This window comes from Acinonyx jubatus, chromosome E4, assembly GCF_027475565.1.
Source record: "Acinonyx jubatus isolate Ajub_Pintada_27869175 chromosome E4, VMU_Ajub_asm_v1.0, whole genome shotgun sequence".
Classification (NCBI taxonomy): Eukaryota; Metazoa; Chordata; class Mammalia; order Carnivora; family Felidae; genus Acinonyx; species Acinonyx jubatus.
In genome coordinates, this window is record NC_069395.1 from 6,631,318 (window position 1) to 6,650,368 (window position 19,051).

Sequence of the window (19,051 nt, forward strand, 5' to 3'; positions counted from 1 at the left end):
GAGACCCTTGTCAGATTGCTTAGCTCCAGCATCAGAGACAGCCACATTGCTGAGAAAGTTGACTCTGTTGGTTGATGATGATAGGAAGAATGATTAACACCTTACTTACTTCAAGAATTATAATCAGAGTAATTTTCCTTTCATTGTTATTTGTTTTTTGCTTCTGTAAATTGGTCAGTAAGCTCAGTTTAAAAAGTATACTAAGTAGATTTTTACCGACTTTTAAATTCTGCATCTCAACCCCACTTTTTGGCATCCATGCTTTAAATCTTTGGTATAGTCACGGCGTCCTGCATCGTATGACTAGCGCCTGCCGGTTTTCTGTGTTTCATTCCAACCCTTCTTTCAGGGAATAGAAAGTTACGTGGCAGATAAAGAATTCCACGCGCCTTTAATCATTGATGAGAACGGAGTCCATGAGCTGGTGAAGAATGGCCTGTGAACTGGAGACTGAGTTCCACCACAGTAAGGATAGCTTTTACTTTTGAGAGAGCAACTGTGAACCTCAGGGCCTCTCCTGGAATACTCACCCGTGAATATCCACGGGGTTTCCTTTCGCTTGTTGAACTCTTACAACTCCCGCGTGTTCCCCAGGATCCAGATGACTGAACTCCAGAAAGCATTTTTATGATTCTCAACTCACTGAAGGTCTTACTTCTATTTTTCAATTGTAAACTTTGTTTTCCGAGCCAAGGAAGACGTTGGCCAACCAGGAAATTTCCTACAGCTGGGGCATAGTCAGGGTGTTCAACATCACTGTACTTGGAGCTGGAAACATTTGTTTTTGAAGTTGTACATAGTAATAATATGGCCTCGTATGTGTCAAAAGCTTTCTACGGTACTAAAAGTGTGTTTTATTTTATCAGAAATTAAATTTTTTTAAGAAAATAATTGGACAGTCAAATAAACTTTTCTTCCTGTCTCTGGAGTGGCATTTGTACCTTGAGGAAATTATTCTGCTAGGAAAACATGAAACTTGGGAGAAACTTGGCCATAAGGCAGAAAACCAAATTGGCAATTCCAGGAAATTGCAGCCTTGTGGTATGTATGTATGTATGTATGTATTTATTTTTGAGTTTATTTTGAGAGCAAGCGAGCAAGGGAGGGGCAGAGAGAAGGGGAGAGAGAGGATCCCAAGCAGGCTCCGGTGTGTCAGCATAGAGCCTGACGTGGGGCTCAGACTCAACGAGCCCATGAGATCGTGACCTGAGTGGAAAATCAAGAGTCCGACGCTTACGACTGAGCCGCCCAGGTATCCCCGCAGCAGCAGTTTTTAGATGAATGTTTGTCTTAGGACTTCATCCTCCTGTCACTTTGTAACAACGACTCTGAACCAGAGACGATTTGCTGCTTGGGAAGGCCTTCGGTAGTGTCACCACTGGGAGGGTGGGGGGGTGACACCGGCGAGGAGTGAGCGAGAGGGACCAGGGATGCCGCTAGACTCGCAGCGCACAGGGCGGCCTCCTGCACCCAAGGGTGATCTGGCCCTCGATGTCAGTACTGTGAAGGCGGGGAAACCTTGTTTACGTCATTGGTTTGTTCTCTTTTACCCACATACTTGGTAGCTCTCAGGAATTCAGAAGAACACGGTTCTGGTGTTTCCCCAGACGAGTTAATCACTAGCATGCAGGTTTTTTTTTTTTTTTTTTTTCTTTCCATTTAGAGGATGAGCAAACAGAGGTGGGTCCTTAAGATATGGGGCATAGTTCAGTGGCCATTAGGAAGGGTTCTCGGGGCGCCTGGGTGGCTCAGTCGGTTAAGTGTCTGACTTTGGCTCAGGTCACCATCTCACAGTTCATGAGTTTGAGCCCCGCGTTGGGCTCTGTGCTGGCAGCGTGGAGCCTGCTTCTGATTCACTGTCTCCCTCTCTCTCTGCCCCTTCCCCCCACCTCGCTTGCTCTCTCACTCTGTTTCTCAAAAATAAACATTAAAAAAAAAGGAAGCGTTCTCTAGGTCTAAGATGGAGTTTGCATGAAAACATTGAGCTCTATAAATGCATTTTATAGAGCATTTAAGTCTTGACCAAAGCATAAAATTTAACATCTGGATAAATGAAAAATTCTAAAAATTAGGTCTAGAGAAGAAATTAGTAAATTTTATCTTTTACTGACAAGTGGTCACAAGATGGAATATTATAGGTGGGGCTTTTCTCTAAAAGGAGAAATTTTAAGAATTACTTTTTTAAAGAAAGTATGTAATACATATTTTTTTAATGTTTATTTATTTTTGAGAAAGAGACAGTGAGTAAGGGAGGGGCAGAGACAGAGGGAGACAAGAATCTGAAGCAGGCTCCAGGCTCTGAGCTGTCAGCACAGAGCCCGATGCAGGGCTCGAACTCACAAACTGTGAGATCGTGACCTGAGCCGAAGTCGGACGCTTAACCGAGCGAGCCAACCCAGGTGCCCTATAAAGTATGTGATATTTATATCTATCTAAATTTATTTTTTGTGCTAAGGTCTAGATAGTGTGTCCAGCATATTTTCTCTTTCCTTTCAATAACAGCCCAGTTTTGCTATTGTTATCCATTCCGTTTCTCAGATTTGTGAGGTTTGAGTTCTCCGTCAGAACGAGCTCCGAGTGGATTGTGAGGACAGAACTGCTCAGTGTTAGCACCTGAATGGTACGCTTCATTTCCTTTTTCCTGGACCTTCATCTGCGGTTTCCTCTCTCCCCATCTTTAGGCTCCTATGGCTAATTCCAGGACGGGGAGGATGGGCAGGATGGGGGTAGTGGTGTTACTGGAGAGGAGCGGCGGCTGAGGGACACTGGGTGCAGTGAGAGCAAAGGGTCTGGGAGCCACTGAGCCGTGACGTTACGAGGTGGCTGCATTATACACCTTTACAAGTCCTTGGTAAATAATTGTTCTAATTCAGAAAATACAGAATTGGGTAAAATGGTTATAAAAACATGAACTAGACTCATTTGGCAACAGTGTGGTAGAATTTACATGAGAGTTAATAATCACTTTGAGTGTCATTGAAATCACCCTTGCAAGTATGTTAATAACTTTACTGATAGTCACAAATGAACCTATAAGCCAAATAGGCTGTGTTATTTGAATATTTGATTTTTGTTTCTCAATTTCCCTCTTGCTTCTTGAAATTGATGCAGTTTTGGTATCTAAAAAGGAATTACGGGGCGCCTGGGTGGCGCAGTCGGTTGGGCGTCCGACTTCAGCCAGGTCACGATCTCGCGGTCTGGGAGTTCGAGCCCCGCGTCAGGCTCTGGGCTGATGGCTCAGAGCCTGGAGCCTGTTTCCGATTCTGTGTCTCCCTCTCTCTGTGCCCCTCCCCGTTCATGCTCTGTCTCTCTCTGTCCCAAAAATAAACAAACGTTGGAAAAAAAAAAAATTAAAAAAAAAATAAATAAAAAGGAATTACTAGGGATATCTACAGAAAGATGAACAAAAATAATTTTATGTTCAATCTAGCCCTTCTTTTCCCCAGTTTGAATTGTTATTGGCAACAATGTGGGTTCATTGCTAACCGCAGCTTACTATCTGCAGTGTTTCCTCTTGGTGATTCATCACGGCACAGTCAGATCTCAGTTATCTAGGTAAAACGAGGCGAGGACAAACACATAATCCAAGCGAGTGACTAAAACACAAGCCATTCAGTTGACTTGGAAGTGTGGTTTCCTACTAGACGAGACTGATGCTTTTGCAGTTCATGGCCCTCCAGAGAGCCCCAGTTTGGGAAAGGCATGCTGGGAAGTGATGGAGTGAGTCAGCCAGTGAGGGCTGAGTGCCTGTCACATGCCCAGCACTCCTGGGATAAAAGCACAGAGCCCCCTCCTTGCACGGCTTGTGTTCTGGTTCAGGGGATAAAAGTAACCCCCTTAAATAATGCAAGGATGATTTAGTACTAAAATGCAAGGAAGCAAGGTCAGTGGGAGGTGAACAAGGGTCATCGTTATGGACTGGAGTTTGGTACGGCAGAACTTCTCCACGACAAACCCTGTTATCTTGAGAGAGGGGATGTTAGGGTCAGAAGTTTCTGTTCCAACAAGAAGACATACCTTAATAGTTCTACCATGTCTTATGAAAAACCAGTGAGGTTTTTAACTCATCAGAACCATGTTTCGCTCATAGTAAGCTCTCAAATAATTTGGCTCTGATTCTATTGGATTTATTTGCCTTAAAATCAAACGTGTATTGTGATTCAGATATGGATTATTTTTTTTTAATTTTTTTTTCAACTTTTTTTTTTTTTTTTAATTTTTTATTTTTGGGACAGAGACAGAGCATGAACGGGGGAGGGGCAGAGAGAAAGGGAGACACAGAATCGGAAACAGGCTCCAGGCTCCGAGCCATCAGCCCAGAGCCTGACGCGGGGCTCGAACTCACGGACCGCGAGATTGTGACCTGGCTGAAGTCGGACGCTTAACCGACTGCGCCACCCAGGCGCCCCAGATATGGATTATTAATGGGAGTTGGTGATTGTGGGGAGGAGTTACTTAGCCGCATCCAGTTGCCAGGTGCTGTCCAAGTTGTAGGGTTAATGAGCAGACCTGTAACGGTGATTTTTCCAAGTGTGGTCCCCTGACCGGGTACATCATTGTCGCCTGGAAACTTGTTAGAAACACACATTCTCAGAATCACTCCGTTATGCATTCGTGGGTGGGGCCTAGAAACTTCTATTCTGACACGCCCTCCAGGTGATTCCGATGTATCCCAAAGTTTGGGAACCATTGCTCTAAGAAGGCTAACCAAAAGGTCAGGGGCAGTACCAAAAAGAACATACCCTAGGGGAAACAGGCCCGTGTGTGTAGAGCAAGAATAGGGGAAGCCAGAAACCAAATAGATCTGCCTTAGGTGAGCTTTATTCTTTAAAAGACGGAGGGAATGGTGGTGGTGGTGGTGGTACGAGTAGAAGACGGAGCTAGAGAGACCTGACCTGGACGCTTGTAATTGCGAAGGACGATGGTTTCTAAACCCTTTGGATTCTCTGGATTGCTTGGAGAGATTTAAAAACAAACAAACAAACAAACAAAAAACGAAAACAACTCCAGTTCTAGAGATTGTGATTCTCAGTCTGGTGGAAGGCCTGGGTACCTAATTTGTAAAAAAACACTGGATGATTCTAGCAAGCATTTAGGAGTGAGAATCACTGACTTGCGGGTAGAGACTTAGCGAAGGGTGAGGGGAACAAGAGTCTGGATGTGTTCTGGCTTTGAAAAATCAGACAAGGGAGGCCAAAGATGAAGAACATATCGTTTGAGAGGGAGAGCGCAAACAGAAGCACAAACAGGTGGGCAGGGCCAGGGAACATGCATCCTGAGGACGATTCCACTTTGCAAACGCCTTAGATTGCTAGAAAGAGCCACCCTACACTGGGCTCTTCCTAAATTTTATCCCTCTCCAATTCAGAGCGTTTCCTCCAGCTAGAGTGAGGGTAGTAGGGGAAACAAAGTTAAGGAATAATTTGGTTTAAAAATAAGAGTTTCAGGGGTGCCTAGGTGGCTCAGTCAGTTGAGCGTCTGGCTCTTGCTTTTGGCCCCATTCACGATGTCACAATCGTGGGATGGCGTCCACATTGGGCTCACACTGATTGTGGAAGCTGCTTGAGATTCTCTCTCCCTCTTCTCCTCTACCCCGCTCGCTCACCCTCTCTAAAATAAAAAATAAATAAAAATAGTCTGAATGAGAAATAAAAAGTAAAAGTGTGGTAAGGTGGTGGCATCATGGGTGGGTTTTTCCTCTGTATTTCATAAATTTTTGGATGATGCATTCTTAGTAATTTTATGATAAAAAGTTTTATCCTTTATAAAGTCTCAAAGGATGAATAAACCAAGGGTATTCACATTGACCAGTTAGGTGCTTCTGTGAGAGAACTCAGAGGTAACATTGGCTGTGATGAGGTCTGCAGAGTGTAGACGTACCTTCAGATAATGGAGTGTGGACAGTGCACCATTGGAATGTAAGGCACCGTGGTCTTTGTATGCTGTTATCTCTGACCTTGGCCATTACTTGGAGCTTCCTCCTTTGCGATGCATGATAATGTCTTAATTTGGAGGGATGTGTGAAGCAAATGTCTGGTACGAAAGCCTTTCTGCGAGGCTGAACAGGAGTCCTCTGGTGGAATATACGAATTCAGTATCTGCTACTCCCTCTTAAAGATGAGAGGCTAAGAGGTTTGCCAGAAGCTCAGTGAGTCAGTGGTGACACCAAATATGTTTATATAGACATAGTGTTTTCAAACTTCTGAACCGAGTTAGAAGACAATGTAAGAACAGAAAGTCTATTATTATAGTTGTGTGACTCACTGTTTCCACATCAGCTCTCTCATTTCTATCTCAGTAATTCTACTTCTCAGAAAGTGTTCCTTCTTAGATTTTTTTCTAGTGGGCACATTTTTTTGTTTTGTTTAGTTTTGTTGTACAGAATGATCTGTAGAACTCGTACATATTCTATACAGCAAAATAGAGACTAACGTAGGTGATGTGTATGAGATCGAAATGGGACTTGATAAATTTCCTTTTAAAGTTTAAAATTTCTCCTAATTTATGTACTTCTAAGAGGTCTGAAATTTGACAAAGAGATTATTACTATCATTTTTTAAAATTTTTACTGAAATTCTAGTTAGTTAACATACAGTGCGATATTGGTTTCAGGAGGAGAATTCAGTGATTCATCACTTACATGTGATACCCGGTGCTCATCACAAGTGCCCTCCTTAGTACCCATCACCCGTTTAGCTCATCCCCCACCCACCTTCCCTTCAGCAACGCTGAAGTTTGTTCTCTGTATTTAAGAGTCTCTTAGGGTTTGTTTCCCTCTGTCTTCTTCTTTTTCCCTTTCCCATATGTTCATCTGTTTTTTTGTTAAATTCCACATATGAGTGAAATCATATGATATTTGTCTTTCTCTGACTCACTTATTTTCCTTAGCATAATACACTCTAGCTCCATCCACATTGTTGCAAATGGCAAGATTTCATTCCTTTTGATGGCTGAGTTATATTCCATTTGTGTGTGTGTGTGTGTGTGTGTGTGTGTGTGTGTGTGTGTGTACGTACACATACGTACCATGCCTTCTTTATCCATTCATCAGTTGACGGATATTTGGGCTCTCTCCATAGTTTGGCTATTGTTGATAGTGTGGCTATAAACATTGGGTTGCATGTACCGCTTCGAATCTGTATTTTTATATTCTTTGGGTAAATATCTAGTAGTGTAATAGCTAGATCGTAGGGTAATTATACTTTTAACTTTTTGAGGGACCTCCATATTGTTTTCTGGTGTGGCTGCACCAGTTTTCATTCCAACAATGCAAGAAGGTTTCCTTTTCTCTGCATCCTCGCCAACACCTGTTGTTTCTGGTGTCGTTAATTTTAGCCATTCTTACAGGTGTGAGGCGGTATCTCATCATGGTTTTGATTTGTATTTCCCTGATGATGAGTGATGTTGAACATTTTTTTCATGTGTCTGTTAGCCATCTGGATGTCTTCTTTGGAAAAGTGTCTATTCATGTCTTCTGCCCATTTCTTCACTGGATTAATTGTTTTTTGGGTGATGAGTTTGATAAGTTCTTTATAGATTTTGGATGTTAACCCTTTACTTGAGATGTCACTTGCAAATATCTTCTCCCATTCCACAGACTGCCTTTTAGTTTTGTTGATTGTTTCCTTCAGTGTGCAAAAGCTTTTATCTTGGTGAAGTCCCAATAGTTCATTTTTGCTTTTGTTTCCCTTGCCTCTGGAGATGTGTCTAGTAAGTTGCTATGGCTGAGGTCACAGAGGTTACTGCCTGTGTTCTTCTCTAGGATTTTGATGGTTTCCTGTCTCACATTTAGGACTTTGATCCATTTTGAATTTATTTTTGTGTATGGTGTAAGAAAGTGGTCCAGTTTCATTCTTGTACATGTTGCTGTCCAGTTTTCCCAACACCATTTGAAGAGACTGTCTCTTTTCCATTGGGTGTTCTTTCTTGCTTTGTCAAAGATTAGTCGACCATATAGTTGTGGGTCCATTTCTGGGTTTTGTATTCTGTTCCATTGATGTATGTGTCTGTGGTTGTGCCAGTATCATATTGTCTGATGATTACAGCTTTGTAATGCAGCTTGAAATCCGTAATTGTGATGCCCCCAGCTTTGCTTTTCTGTTTCAGGATTGCTTTGGCTATTTGGGGTCTTTTGTGGTTCCATACAAATTTTAGGATTGTTTGTTCTCACTCTGTGAAAGATGCTGGTGGTATTTTGATGGGGATTGTGACAAAGACATTAAATCTCCTGAACATAACATAGTGAGTATCAAGTAAAGATAACCATGGCTAATACCTTACGATGGCCCTTAACCGTGTGCTGGGCATTGCTTGAAGCACTTTATCTACATTGTCTCATTGAATCCTTACTATTTTCCTATGAAGTGTGAGCTTCTATTGTCCAGTCCATAAACTAGTAAGAAGCAGGGCTGGAAATTGAACCCAATGTCTGAATCCAGAGACTTACTCTTTTTCATTTTTTTTATTTAAAAATTTTACATATACACAATAATAGAGAACAGAATAACAGCCCTCTGTTATTTAGTTTCTAACAATTAACTTTGGCTAATCCTGTTTCATTTAATTCCCACCTCCAGTGCCCCCATGGAATTATTTCATAATCAATTCAACGTGTTGGATGTAATACTGCAGTATACATCTAAGAGCTAGGTGTGTGTGTGTGTGTGTGTGTGTGTGTGTGTGTGTGTGTATCCACACAACTTAAAAACCTTAATAATTAATAATGATTCCTTTTGTCATCTGCCATGCATTGAATGTTTGTGGTCCCCCCACCCCCACCTCCAGTTCCTATGTTGAATGCTAACCCAAAGTGATAATATTAGGAGGTGGGTTGGGAGGTGATTAGGTCACGAAGGTGGAGTCCTCATAAATAGAATCAGTGTCCTTATAAAAGGGACCACGAGAGTTCCCTTACCGCTTCCACCTTTGGAGGATATGGCAAGATGACCACCATCCATCTGTGAATCAAGAAGCAGAAACTCACCAGACACCAAATCTTCCAGTGCCGTGATCTTGGACTTCCCAGCCTCCAGTACCGTGTGAAATAAAGTTCTGTTTGAAGTCCCTCAGTCTGTGACATTTTTGTTATATCAGCCTGAATGGATGAAGATGTCATCTGATATGATCCCACGAGTGTTCAAATGTCCCCAAGTATCACATAAATGCTTTTTTAGTATTGATTTATTTGGATCAGGGTTTAAAGTCCACTTAACTGCTTTTGTGATGTTTCTTACATGGTTTTAACTTGTGCATATCCTTTCTTTTTTTTAATATTTATTTCTTTGGAAAAAACTGGTAATTTTTCCAGTCTTGTAGATTTTGGATTTCATTTCCATGTTAACATTTTCCTCTATCTTCCATATTTCTTGAAAATTAGTTGTGTCTGAGGCTTGATCAGATTCAGATTCATTTTTTTTCCCCATAAAAAACACTTTCTAGATGGTTCTGTGTATTTCCTATTGAATTTCACTAGAAGGCATGTGTCTGTGATGTGAAGATTGGCTTTTTTTTTTAATTAAAAAAAATGTTTATTAGAGAGAGTGAGAAAGTGAGACGTGAGTTGGGGAGGGGCAGAGAGAGAAGGAAAGAGAGAATCCCAAGCAGGCTCCCTGCTGACAGTCCCACATGGGGTTTGAATCCACAAACCACCATGAGATCATGAGCTGAGCTGAGGTAGAGTTGGGACACTTAAACGACTGAGCCACCCAGGCACCCCTAATTAGCTTTCTTAAGGATTGTTTGTTCTGCCTCTGTAGGTATTGTCAGCCCGATCCAGCCATTATAAAGCCCCCTCCAACCTTTCATCTAATGTCTTAGCAGCTACTGAGTCTTGTTTCCAAGATCCATTATTTCATTAGAGGCTGAAAAATGAGATTTTCCTACCACTTCTTCTGTACTGATTAGCAAGAATTCTTTATAAAGAAACATTTCCATCAATTGTTTGTTTACCTAGTACAGCAAAAACAGTATAAATCCTTGAATCTTTAAAAAAAAATTTTTTTTTAATGTTTGTTTATTTTTGAGACAGAGAGAGACAGAACATGAACAGGGGAGGGTCAGAGAGAGAGGGAGACACAGAATCTGAAACAGGCTCCGGGCTCCGAGCTGTCAGCACAGAGCCCGATGCGGGGCTCGAACCCACGGACCGTGAGATCATGACCCGGGCTGAAGTCAGACGCTCAACCGACTGAGCCACCCAGGCGCCCCATAAATCCTTGAATCTTTACCAGTTTCCAGAATAGTGAGCTCTGCCCCAGCTCTCTCCAGAGGTGGCCAGTGAAGCCCTCCCTAATCCTGAATATTATTATGAACTCAGTGATTTTTGATGGTTGATGTGTTTCCATGCGTTACAGTCATTATTAGTTTGGGCCAGTGAGCCCTTTGAATTGGCTCCTGTGTCCTGACATAACTCCAGTATTTTTTTGTAGCTTCTTTATGTTTCAGGATCAACTTAAACATTTCCAGCCCTACTCTAGACAGATACTTGTTTTTTTTGAATACCGATTTAGATGTTTTATAAAATACATTTATGAACTAATTTATTGTGACACATTTTACTTTTCTGACTTCAGGGGAAACCTTGCAATGAAAATTTAGATTTGTAAATCCAAATTTACTTGTGAAATCAAGCCTACACTCTTGGACTGAAGGACTGAGACTACATTCTAGAAGGATCCAGTCTGCTCTGGGATGAGAGTGTAAATAATGACTGTAGTTAGGGGATGTGCCAGGCGTCAGTTTCTAGGAACTGTGGTCCTCACACTCCTGTCTCTGTGCTCCCAGAGTCTGTGACTCAACCTCATGCAAATTAAGTGTGGATGATTCTTACACACGCCACAGGGGTCACCTTTAAATGAGAGAAGTACTCAGTGGTGCCCGCACTGGAAAGAGTCCAACTTGCCAGAGGAAGCCATTTCTCCAAGAAGCTTTGGTTCCTTTTAATAGGATACGGTATTTAGATACTATAACGTGGGCACTAGGAATATTTATTGCCAGAGGTTTTAGGCCTTTTTACAGGACCAAGCTAAAAAATATATTAAACATTTTTTTTTTTTTTTTTTAGAGGGAGAGAGCATGAATAGGAGAGAGGGGCAGAGAGTGAGAGAGAGAATCTTCAGCAGGCTCCACACTTAACGTGGAGCCTGACAGGCTTGATCTCAACCATGAGACCATGTCCTGAGCCAAAATCAAGAGTTGGACACTTAACCAACTGAGCCACCCAGGTGCCCCATTTTGTTTTGAAAACAAACAAACAACAACAAAAAAAAACGACATCAGTATAAACTGATAATTCCAATTTTTAAAAATAAGGTACTACTTTGATTTTGTTTGTGTCTCTTTTAAGCTGAAAATCTTGGTTCCTAACAATGTAATTATTTATTTTAAAAATATTACTGTGATGGTTAATTTTGTATGTCAACTTAGCTGGGCCATGGTGCCCAGATATTTGGTCAAATGTTATTCTGGATGTTTCTCTGAGGGTGTTTTGGATAACTAACATTTAAATTGTTTGACTTAGAATAAAACAGATTGGCCTTCAGTATGTAGGTGGGCCTTATCAAATCAGTTGAAGGCCTTAGCAGAACAAAGACTGACCTTTCCCGGGCAAGAAGGATTTCTCTTAGCTGATGGCCTTTGAACTTGAATTGCAACACTGGCTCTTCCCTGAATGTTCAGCCTGCCAGCCTACCCTGCAGATTTTTGACTTAAATTCCATGAGCTAATTCCTTAAAATAAATTTATATACTCACATCCTGTTGGTTCTGTTTCTCTGGAGTTTAAGGGAAACTTATTGTAACTTCCACTTCTCACGAAGACAGAATAAACAGAGGCTGGATTTGCCCCTCCCAACTGATAAACCAGAAAAAAATAAATGAAACAATGGCACAAAAGACATTGGACATAAGGCAATGAAGGTCTGTGATCCCTGGAAGACAGGGCACAAATGGAACAAGCCCTATGGTTGTCCCAACTTGCTGCCTGGAGAGAACTTTCAGGCCATACCATAACACAGAGGAACCAGGAAATATCTGGCAGTCTCCCTGCGTTGAGAGGATGGAGGTAGGAGCTTGGGGAAGCCAAGGTGGCTTAGAGGTCATAGGGTAGCATACTAGAGAACAGAGAGGGTGCGCAGAGAAAAGGCTGGAGATCTGTAAAAGCACTCCTTTGAATATTCAGTTGAGTGTGATCAGCATACGTGTGTGGAAAGAAACTATTTGATTCCACATATAAGTGAAATCATGTGGCATTTGTCTTTTTCTGTCTGAATTGTTGAATCACTATATTGTGCACCTAAAAATGAGATATTGTCTATCAACTGTACTTCAATAAGAAAAAAGTTTTTTAATGGTAAAAAACAAAACACTTGAGGCTGAGGAAAAACCGTTTGAAAAAAATAGAACAGTGTGTGGAGTGGAAAGCCTCGTAATTCACAGGATGTTGGGTAGAGTACTAAGAAAGGGCCTACCTAGATTAAATGCGGCTCCTGTCCAACCTAACAAAGCTTAAAAGCAAGACCTGAAAGGATCAAACTTCCTGTGTAATGGTGTCTGCATTATTATTATTATTATTATTTTTAAATTGCTGAAAACAGCCCCCTTAATTTTTTTTTACAGTTTCTGGGGATTAGGAATCCATGGAATGGCTTAGCTGGATGGTTCTGGCCCAGGTTCTCATGAGGTTGCAGTCAGTCAGCCAAGGTGTCAGTCATTTGTAAGCTTGACTAGGGCTGGAGAATCTGATGCTAAACTCACTCATTTGGCTGTTGGCAAAAGGCCTTATTAGTTCATTTGCCATGTGGGCCTCTGCATAGGGGCAGCTCATGACATGGAAGCTGGATTTTCTCAGCGTGAGTGACCCAAGCGAGAGAGAGAGCAAGCAAGATAGAAGCCACCGTGTCTTTTATAAGCTAATGTGTCAGAAGTGATATAGCAACTCTTCTACATTATTGTATTGGTCAACTCAAGAGAAGCAGAGGTAATTGGGCTGATCATCTTAAAGGCTGGCTACCACAAACATAGGTATAAAAGTCTTTACAAATTTTTAGCAAGTCAAATCCAGTGATCTATAAAATGGATGATGTACCACAACAAAGTGGAGTTTATCCTAGAATTGCATGGTTGACTTAACATTTGAAAATTAATCCGTGTAGAAGGAGAGATAAGGAGTTTCCCAGACAAAAAGAAACTAAAGGAGTTTGTGACCACTAAACCAGCCCTGCAAGAAATTTTAGGGGGACTCTGAGTGGAGACAAAGAGAAAAGACTAAAACAACAAAGAATACAAAGGACCAGAGAACATCATCAGAAACACCAATTATACAGGTAATTCAATGGCGCTAAATTCATATCTTTCAATAATCACTGAATGTAAATGGACTAAATGCTCCAATGAAAACACATAGGGTATCAGAATGGATTAAAAAAGAGAGAGAGATCCATCTATATGCTGCCTACAAGAGACTTATTTGAGACCTAAAGACACCTGCAGATTGAAAGTGAGGGGATGGAGAACTATCTGTCATGCTAATGGATGTCAAAAGGAAGCTGCTGTAGCTATACTTACATTAGACAAACTAGATTTTAAATGTTATTTTTTTTTCAGTGTTAGAGAAAGAGACAAAGCATGAGCAAGGGGCAAAGAGAGAGAGGGAAACACAGAATCTGAAGCAGGCTCCAGGCTCTGAGCTGTCCGTATAGAGCCTGACGTGAGGCTTGAACTCACGAACTCATGAGATCATGACCTGAGCCAAAGCCAGATGCTTAACCAACTGAACCACCCAGGCAGCCATCAGTAAAACTAGATTTTAAAATAAAGACTGTGGGGCATCTGGGTGGCTCAGTCAGTTAAGTGTCCAACTCTTGATTTCTGCTCAGGTTTTGGTCTCACAGTTTATGAACTTGAGCCCTGCATCTGGCTCTGCACTGAAAGCATGGAGCCTGCTTTGGATTCTCCCTCTCCCTCTCTCTCTGTCCTTCCCCCTCCCCACTCTCTCTCTCTTAAAATAAATAAATAAATAAAAAAGGACTGCAGCAAGAGATGAAGAAGGGCATTTTATCATAATTAAGGGGTCTATCATCCATCAAGATCTAACAAGTGTAAATATTTATGCCCCCAACTTGGAGGCACCCAAATATATAAATCAATAACAAACATAAACTCATTTATAATAATACCATAATAGGAGACTTTAATACCCAATTTACAGCAATGGACAGATCAGCTAAGCAGAAAATCAACAAGGAAACAATGACTTTGAATGACACACTGGACTAGATGGACTTAACAGATATATTCAGAACATTTCATTCTAAAGCAGCAGAATACACATTCTTCTTGAGTGCACATAGAACATTCTCCAGAACAGATCACATACTGGGTCACAAATCAGCCCTCAACAGGTACAAAAATATGGAGATTATAGCATGCATATTTTCAGATCACAACGCTATGAAACTTGAAATCAACCATAAGAAAAATTTTGGAAAACCCTCAAATACATGAAAGAATGTCCTACTAAAGAATGAATGGATTAACCCAGGAATTAAAGAAGAAATGGAAAAAAAAAATACATGGAAACAAATGAAAATGTGACAGTCCAAAACCTATGGATTGCAGCAAAGGCAGTCCCTAAGAGGAAAGTACATTGCAATTCAGGCCTATCTCAAGAAGCAAGAAAGGTCCCAAATATACAACCTAACCTTACACCTGAAGGAGCTAGAAAAGGAGCAGCAAATAAAGCCCAAAGCCAGCAGAAGAAGGGAAATAATAAAAATTACAGCAGAAATAAACGATATAGAAACGAACAAAAAAATCCCAGTAGAACAGAACAATGAAATTAAATGCTGGTTCTTTGGAAGAATAAACAAAATTGATAAAATCCTACCCAGACTTATCAAAAAGAAGAGAGGAACCAAATAGATAAAAACACGAATGGAAGAGGAGAGGTCACAACCAACACCACAGAAATACAAACAATTATGAGAGTACTATGAAAAATTATATGCTACAAAATGAGCAATCTGGAAGAAATGGACAAATTCCTAGAAACTCACACACTACCAAACCTAAAACAGGAAGAACTGGAAAATTTGAACATACCCATAACCAGCAAAGAAGTTGAGTCAGTAATCAAAAATCTCCCAACAAACAAAAGCCCTGGGCCAGATGATTTCCCAAGAGAATTCTATCAGACATTTAAAGAAGAGTTAATACCTATTCTTCTCAAACTGTTCCAAAAAATAGAAATGGAAGGAAAACTTCCAAACTCATTCTATGAAGCCAGCATTAACTTGATTCCAAAACTAAAGACCCCACTAAAATGGAGAATTACAAGCCAACATCCCTAATGAAACTGAATGCAAAAATTTTCAACAAGATACTAGCAAATCGAATTCAACAGTGCATTAAAAGAATTATTCACATGATCAAGTGGGTTACAGGGCTGGTTCAATATCCACAAATCAACAAATGTGGTATACCACATTAATAAAAGAAAGGTTAAGCATATGATCTGTCGATAGATGCAGAAAAACCATTTGACAAAATACAGCATCCATTCTTGATAAAAACAAAACAAAACAAAAAACCCTCAAGAAAGTAGAAGGAACATTCCTCAACATCATCATAAAGGCCATATTGAAAGACCCACAGCTAATATCCTCAATGGGGAAAAACTCAGAGCTTTCCCCCTAAGGTCAGAACACGACAGATGTTCACTCTCACCACTGTTGTTCAGAATAGTACCGGAAGTCCTAGCGTCAGCAATCAGACAACACAAAGAAATGAAAGGCATCCAAATTGGCAAGGAAGATGTCAAACTTTCACCCTTCGAAGATGAAATGATACTCTACATGGAAAATCCAAAAGGCTCCACCAAAAAACTTCTAGAACTGATATATGAATTCAGCAAAGTCTCAGGATATGAAATCAATGTACAGAAATCTGTGGCATTTCTATACACCAGTAATAAAGCAGCAGAGAGAAGAATCAAGGAATCGATCCTACTTACAATAGCACCCAAAACTATAAGACATCTAGGAATAAACCTAACCAAAGAGATAAAAGAAAGCTATAGAAAGCTTATAAAAGAAATTGAAGAAGACACAAAAAAATGGAAAAACATTCCATGCTCATGGATTGGAAGAACAAATATTGTTAAAATATTTAAATGACAAATAACACCAGCATTGTTCACAGGGCTAGAAAAATCAGTCTAAAATTTGTATGGGACCAGAAAAGACACCACATAGCCAAATCAATCCTGAAGGCATCACAATTCCGGACTTCACAATTGTGAAGGCTGGAGGCATCACAATTCCGGACTTCAAGCTGTATTATTACAAAGCTGTAATCATCAAGACTGGCACCAAAACAGACATAGATTAATGGAGCAGATTAGAAAACCCAGAATGGTCCCACAGACGTATAGGCAACTAATCTTTGACAAAGCAGGAAAGAATATCCAGTGGAAAAAAGATAGCCTATTCAGCAAATGGTGCTGGGAAAACTGGACCACTTTCTTACACCATACATGAAAATAAACTCAAAATGAGTGAAAGACCTAAATGTAAGACAGGAAGCCGTCAGAATACTAGAGGAGAAAACAGGCAACCTAGGCCACAGCAACTTCTTACTTGACATGTTTCCAGAGGCAAGGGAAATAAAAGCAAAAATGGACGATTGGGACCTGATCAAGATAAAAAGCTTCTGCACAGTGAAGGAAACAGTCAGTAAAACTGATGGAATGGGAGAAGATATTTGCAAATGACGTATCAGACAAAGGGTTAGTATCTAAAATCTATAAAAAATGTATCAAACTCAGCACCCAAAAAAATAATCCAGTGAAGAAATGGGCAAAAGACACGAATAGACACTTTTTCAAAGAAGACATCCAGATGGCTAACAGACACATGAAAAGATCTATAGGTTCAACTTAATCCCAATTAATATCTATCCTGGCAGCCTTTAATTTACTTTTTTTTTTTTGCAGAAATTAACAATATTCTGAAGTGCATATGGAAATGTAAAGCCTCAACGACTTTGAAGAATAACAAAGATGGAGAACTTGTGCCTGATTTTGAGACTTATTATAAAGCTACAGTAATCAAGATAGTATGGTAATAATGACAAGTAGACAAATAGATCAATAAGAGAATAGAGTCTAGAAATAGACCCTCACGTAGATAGTCAAAAGAGTTTCAACAAGGTGCTGAAGCATTTCAGTGGAGAAAGAATAGTCTTTTTAACAAATTATCCTGGATAATTTGATCCAGGATAATTTGATATCCTGGATATCAATTAGATATCCATAGGCAAAAAAAGTAAACTTGTATCTATTCTTTGTCCTACACGTAAAAATTAACTCAAAATGGATCATAGACCTAAATGTAACACCTAAAACTATAAAACTTCTAGAAGAAAACAGGTGAACGTCTTGTGACCTGTGGTTAGACCAAAATGTCTTATATAGCACCAAAGTATAATGCATAGAAGAAAACACCAAAAATGTATTAAAACCAAGAACTTCTGTTCATTGCCAGGCAGTTAAGAGCATGAAAAGATAAGCCATAGGCTGTTAGAGAATGTTTGCAAATCACATATCTGGTAAACAACTTGTTTCCAGAATACATAAAGAACTCTCAAAACTCAATAAAAAGAAAACAACCTATCTTTTAAAATGGACAGTTAGAGCAGATACATCACAAAGGAAGATGTATTGAAGGTATATTGATAGCAGAAAAGTCCATGAAAAGATGCTGAGCATCATTAAGTTATTACGGGAATGGAAATGAAAACCGAACAATGAGGCACCATGACACATTTAATAGAATTAAAAGAACTGACCACAGCAAAAGTTGGCAGGGATGTGGAACTCTTATATGTTGACTGGTGCTAGTATGAAATGGTGCCGCCATGTTGAAAAATAGTTTAGAAGGTTCTTCAAAAGTTACACATAAATCGACCATATTGCCTAGCAATAATGTTGGAAGCAAGAAGTCAGACATGGGGTGCATGGATGGCTCAGTCGGTTAAGCCTCCGACCTTGGCTCGGGTCATGATCTCACAGTTTGTGAGTTCTAGCCCTGCGTCAGGCTCTGTGCTGACAGCTTGGAGCCTGGAGCCTGCTTCAGATTCTGTGTGTCTCCCTCTCTCTCTGCCCCTCCCCTGCTCGTGCTCTGTCTCTCGCTCTGAAAAATAAACATTAAAATTTTTTTTAAGTAATAAAAAAAAAATCAGACACAAAGGTGCACACTATACTATTCCATTTATATATGATGATCAAGAATTAGCAAAAGGAGTCTGCTGAAAAAGGTCAGAATAGTAATATCTACAGAAGGGATATCTACTGAGTTACGGACCTTGGTGAGTGCTGGAAATACTCTACATTTTGATGAGTGGTGGTTACAGATGTGCATGTATTTGTTAAAATTTAAGCTGAATGCTTAAGATTTGTTCGTTTTTTTTTACAAAAATGTTTATTTTGAGAGAGAGTGAGTGAATGGGGAGTGGCAAAGAGAGAAGAGTGAGAGAATCCAAGCAGGCTCCGCACTATCTGCGCAGAGCCCGACATGGGGCTCGAACTCAGGAACGTTAAGATAATGGTCTGAGCCGAAATCAAGAGTCAGATGCTTAATTGACTGAGCCACCCAGGCGCCCCTTACTTTTGAAATTATGCCTCAGAAGAAAAATAGGGACTTTGCTCTCCTGTGTATTTTGAAGTTTTAAAACACACTTAAAAACAATCCAGTGATCAAAGAGAAAGTTTAAACAACTTACCTACAATTCCATAATTCCATAACTTTAGTGGATGGCCCAGTAGGGGTTAAAATCCCAAGTCAATCTGACTCTAACAATCTGTGCTTTTAATTACTCTGTTGTCTGCCTCCTCGTACCCCTCCTCCCGAGCCCAACATCATTCTGAAAAATGCTGGATCCACCAAGCACAGATTTTGAAAGAGAAAGGGAAAGAAATAGTTGTGTGTTGCTCTCAAGGTCGAGGGGGAATGGAAACTGAAGCAGGCAGAGCTTCAAGTGAAAGGCAACTTGGTAAG

General features: G+C 40.3%; 1 protein-coding gene and 1 long non-coding RNA gene across 6 annotated transcripts in view; both read left to right on the forward strand.

Moving 5' to 3' along the window:
* Window positions 1–18,459, forward strand: part of UAP1 (UDP-N-acetylglucosamine pyrophosphorylase 1) — a 55,340-nt gene extending 36,881 nt beyond the window's left edge. For 4 of the 5 annotated variants that reach the window (XM_027075063.2, XM_027075065.2, XM_027075066.2 and 1 more), the window contains one exon: window positions 350–922. In XM_027075063.2, the coding sequence (XP_026930864.1) occupies window positions 350–442 (93 nt within the window). In that variant the 3' untranslated portion in view covers window positions 443–922. Of the gene's footprint in view, window positions 1–349; window positions 923–16,989 lie in introns of those variants that run through there. The other variant, XM_053209796.1, reaches the window with a different exon arrangement.
* On the forward strand, window positions 3,373–8,477 carry LOC128313121 (uncharacterized). The gene is made up of 2 exons (XR_008293379.1): window positions 3,373–4,155; window positions 4,403–8,477. It is a non-coding gene; the product is annotated as an uncharacterized LOC128313121 (long non-coding RNA).
* Window positions 18,460–19,051: the final 592 nt, after the last annotated feature.